The following is a 3,310-nucleotide window of genomic DNA, read 5'->3' as shown; positions in this document are numbered from 1 at the left end:
ACTGAGAAGCTCTCTTTTGCAAATTGAAACCGCGGGAAAGTGAGAAGGACGTTGGTTTTATTGGTGATCTGGTGTTTGTGCTACTCATCCTCTGACATGAACTTTTATGCCTCTTTGCCGTCCGATCTTAGACATGATAGCTGCGTAGATCCTCCTATGAATGACACGTGCCCATTTAATTATCAAGAGTATTTTTTCGCCTTAAAAGTGTTATAATCCAATTAAATAGTGAAACTAAATCATTTAAAATATATTACAAATTATATCAATAAGTATATTTAGAAATAATAAAATTTAAAGAAAACTAACATTACTCACTATTATTAATATTTAATACCGTTATGTTTTACCGTCCATTTCTTGAATTAATTCTCACTACTAGAGTTTTTTTTTTATATGTACATGGGTTGCAAAGATTAAGAAAAGATCATATACAGGATACTTGAGCTTTGGTGTGGATTTTGTACCCTATGCATCGACCGAAGAATAGAATAACTTTAACACATCTCATAATATAGTTACAACAACAACAACGAGCACAAGAAAATCATAGCTCGCTGCTATCTCTATTGAAGATAAATCTTTAATCCACAAGGCGCCATTAAAGAACATATATAATTACAAAAATCGTAAAAATCAGTTGGCCAGAATGAATGACGCCCATCATTAAAAGAAAAAAAAAAAAAAAAACTCGTGTGCAAAAAACGATTTTTAGGGTGTAAACTTCCTAAATTGAGCTAATTAAGATATCATGTCAGCTTGACTGTTCAACGTTTGGAGGCGCAGAAGATGACTGAAGATTTGATTTTTGGGGAAGACCTGCTGTAGCAGCAGCCTGCTTGAGGGACTTGTGTCTCTCCTCTCCCTGTTGAGAAGGTAATTTCTCTGGACGCAAAAGGCTTTCGTTTAAGTCCAGTTCTGGCTTCCGCTTTACCTTCTTCTTCACCATTCCTCCATCTGATAATACCCTTGTATCATCCACCGGATTGCTTGAGGTTCCCTTTTGTTTCTCTTGTTTCATTCTGTCCAACATAATCGGACCATTGGATGAGGGACTGTGCATCCTGACTGCTGCCGGCGAACTAGTAACCGGCCTGGTTGCTGAAGTTAAACCATGACTACCAGTTTCAGTAGATGTGCGCTCACGCATAGACTGTGGCTGAGCAATTGAATTACCTTCGACTCGAACAGTCTCGTCCATTCTACGTGCCAACATTTTCTTCCTTTTGATTTTCTCCTGATCCTAGACAAATAATAACAACATAACCAAACAAGAATTAAGAAATAAAAAATCAACTTGACACAAACCTTAAGGGTAACAAGCACGATATTCCATCATCAGCTTAAGATACATTTTTTCTAAGAATCTAATAGAAGGGGGGGAAAAGATGATATAAAGAAGATAAAATAAATGGTTGACGAGAAGAGTACCATTTATTTAATTGCATAACCTTTCAGTATTCATAATAACTTGTTTTTTCTTAATATATAACTTACAAGTAATTATAAATTCATACCAAATGACTCCGATGAGGTCAAACAAACTAGTACTAACCTCAAAACACTGAGCTCCTACCCACTATAGGGAGGCCCAAAGTGTAAGAGATCTCACATCAAATGAATACGATATCTTGACTGTGAGGGAAAAAACCGTGTGATATTCGTACCCACACAGACGCAGCCATGAAATTGTGTGCACTGAGGGGTCACAATCAAATGCCAACAAGCCCTTCCCACCGACCCCTGGGGAGCAAACTCCAGATGCATGATTCCACTCATCAGAACCGTGCATTAAAGGATCCTAGAGAACACTGAGTGTGGAATCAAAGCATCCCGACAAACTCCTAGTGTAGAATCAAACCCAGACTGACCGAGTCTACAGCTTATCACAAGCCCATCCTTTAACCACTAATGCACCCTAACGGATCATACAAGATAGTATATATAGGCAGTAAAAGTAAGAAGCATGTCGTATCAATAAAATTACTTATCACAAAAAAAAAAAAAAAAAGGAAGAAGCACGAATAGCCTTACAATCCAAGATAAAAATGCAGAAGCCATACCTTATGTCTACCGTACAGTGCCCTCCGCCTATCTTTAGCCCTACAAATCGCTCTTTTGATCCCATGATTGTCCATGAAACCAACTGGCCACAATTCTGCAAGCTGAATCAAAGATGGGATTCTTACCTCAGAAAAGCTTGGAAAATACTGAGGAATGTCAACAACAATAATGATAAATCATTAAATGGTCAACTTTAAAAAACAAAAAATAAAAACCATAACATGAAAGAGTCAAGACTCAAAAGTGTTTCAAAAATTTAGGTGATAAAAAGATAGAAAAAGAAAAAGAAATGGCTCAAGCAAGAGAAATCAGAAAAATGATCGAAGAAAATTTCCAGCCACCACAATCCTCAGGACACAATATTCGGCTTTTATGAGGAGAGACACCATCCACCCCAGACAGTGCAATTGACATTTTTTGAGTATATAAACCAAACTGAAACAGAAATTCTGAATAAACTCGTGAGGGAACAACTAGAGGAGCTGATTTGGAATTCTTTATGAATCTGGACACCTTTATGGTGTCATTCCATGCAGCATTAAAATTTTCACGCGTTAAATGAAAGCAGCAGCCATATAAGCATTGGAAATGCTGACAGTGCAACTAAACAAATATGGTAAAAATTAGATTACCTCTCCATATAACTTTCTAATTTGTGGACCCGCATCTTCATCCAGCCCCTAGATCAATTTAGTGGTAAAAAAATAAGAAAATTTTCCTCCACAAAAGAACAATTTTTCAGGATAGGGCAGAGAAAACATGAATCTTTACATCAACAAAAAGGTCATAGAGATCACAAATTCTGTCCTCTAATGCATCATCCATACTAAATTTCTTTTTAACTCCTTTTTCTTCAGGACAAAATTCTTGAAAATCATCTGACGCTCCAGCTTGCTGCCCAAAGGCCTGAGAAACATATCATGCATTACACATTAATTTGCACAAAATTGATTAGAAATTTTTCAGAGTGAGATACAGTGCAAGCATCACAATGAAACAATCTATTTAGCATTGATCTTTTCTTTTTCTTTTTCTTTTTTGAGAAGTAAATTTAGCATTGCTCTTAAAATAGACAACTCCTTTCTCTGCAAAAGCAAAATAATATTATTTTAATTTCACTAGTGATATTATAAAAGAAAAGTATTTTAAGATGGCTTGGTTGGGAGAAACAGAGACTAAATGACTGCAGTAGAAAGGGTAAAAATTGTTGTGCCCATCCCCGTGACTTTGTCTACACCTTTCTCTC

The 3,310-nt window shown here is 36.3% G+C and overlaps 1 protein-coding gene across 1 annotated transcript; it reads right to left on the bottom strand.

Annotated features, from left to right (window-relative positions):
* Nucleotides 1-513: 513 nt before the first annotated feature.
* LOC118343771 (ubinuclein-1-like) lies at nucleotides 514-3,075 on the bottom strand. The gene is made up of 4 exons (XM_035685716.1): nucleotides 2,836-3,075; nucleotides 2,697-2,744; nucleotides 2,064-2,165; nucleotides 514-1,243 (listed from the first exon to the last, which is right to left on the bottom strand). The coding sequence occupies exons 1-4, from the start codon at nucleotides 2,887-2,889 to the stop codon at nucleotides 755-757; spliced, it is 693 nt and encodes a 230-aa protein (XP_035541609.1). The 5' UTR covers nucleotides 2,890-3,075; the 3' UTR covers nucleotides 514-754.
* Between the last annotated feature and the right edge of the window lie 235 nt (nucleotides 3,076-3,310).

The sequence above is a fragment of the Juglans regia genome, chromosome 15 (genome assembly GCF_001411555.2).
Source record: "Juglans regia cultivar Chandler chromosome 15, Walnut 2.0, whole genome shotgun sequence".
Lineage (NCBI taxonomy): Eukaryota > Viridiplantae > Streptophyta > Magnoliopsida > Fagales > Juglandaceae > Juglans > Juglans regia.
The sequence above is the reverse complement of the archived record's forward strand: the minus strand, read 5'-3'. Positions and strand labels throughout refer to the sequence as shown.

Bases quoted from the DNA above. Each gene is read 5' to 3' on its own strand.
- LOC118343771 (XM_035685716.1), bottom strand. From the start codon at position 2,889: ATGGATGATGCATTAGAGGACAGAATTTGTGATCTCTATGACCTTTTT. The intron at 2,745-2,835 runs GTAAAGATTCAT...AAATTGATCTAG, and splicing joins TCTATGACCTTTTTGTTGAT to GGGCTGGATGAAGATGCGGG. The intron at 2,166-2,696 runs GTAATCTAATTT...TCTTTGATTCAG, and splicing joins TTAGAAAGTTATATGGAGAG to CTTGCAGAATTGTGGCCAGT.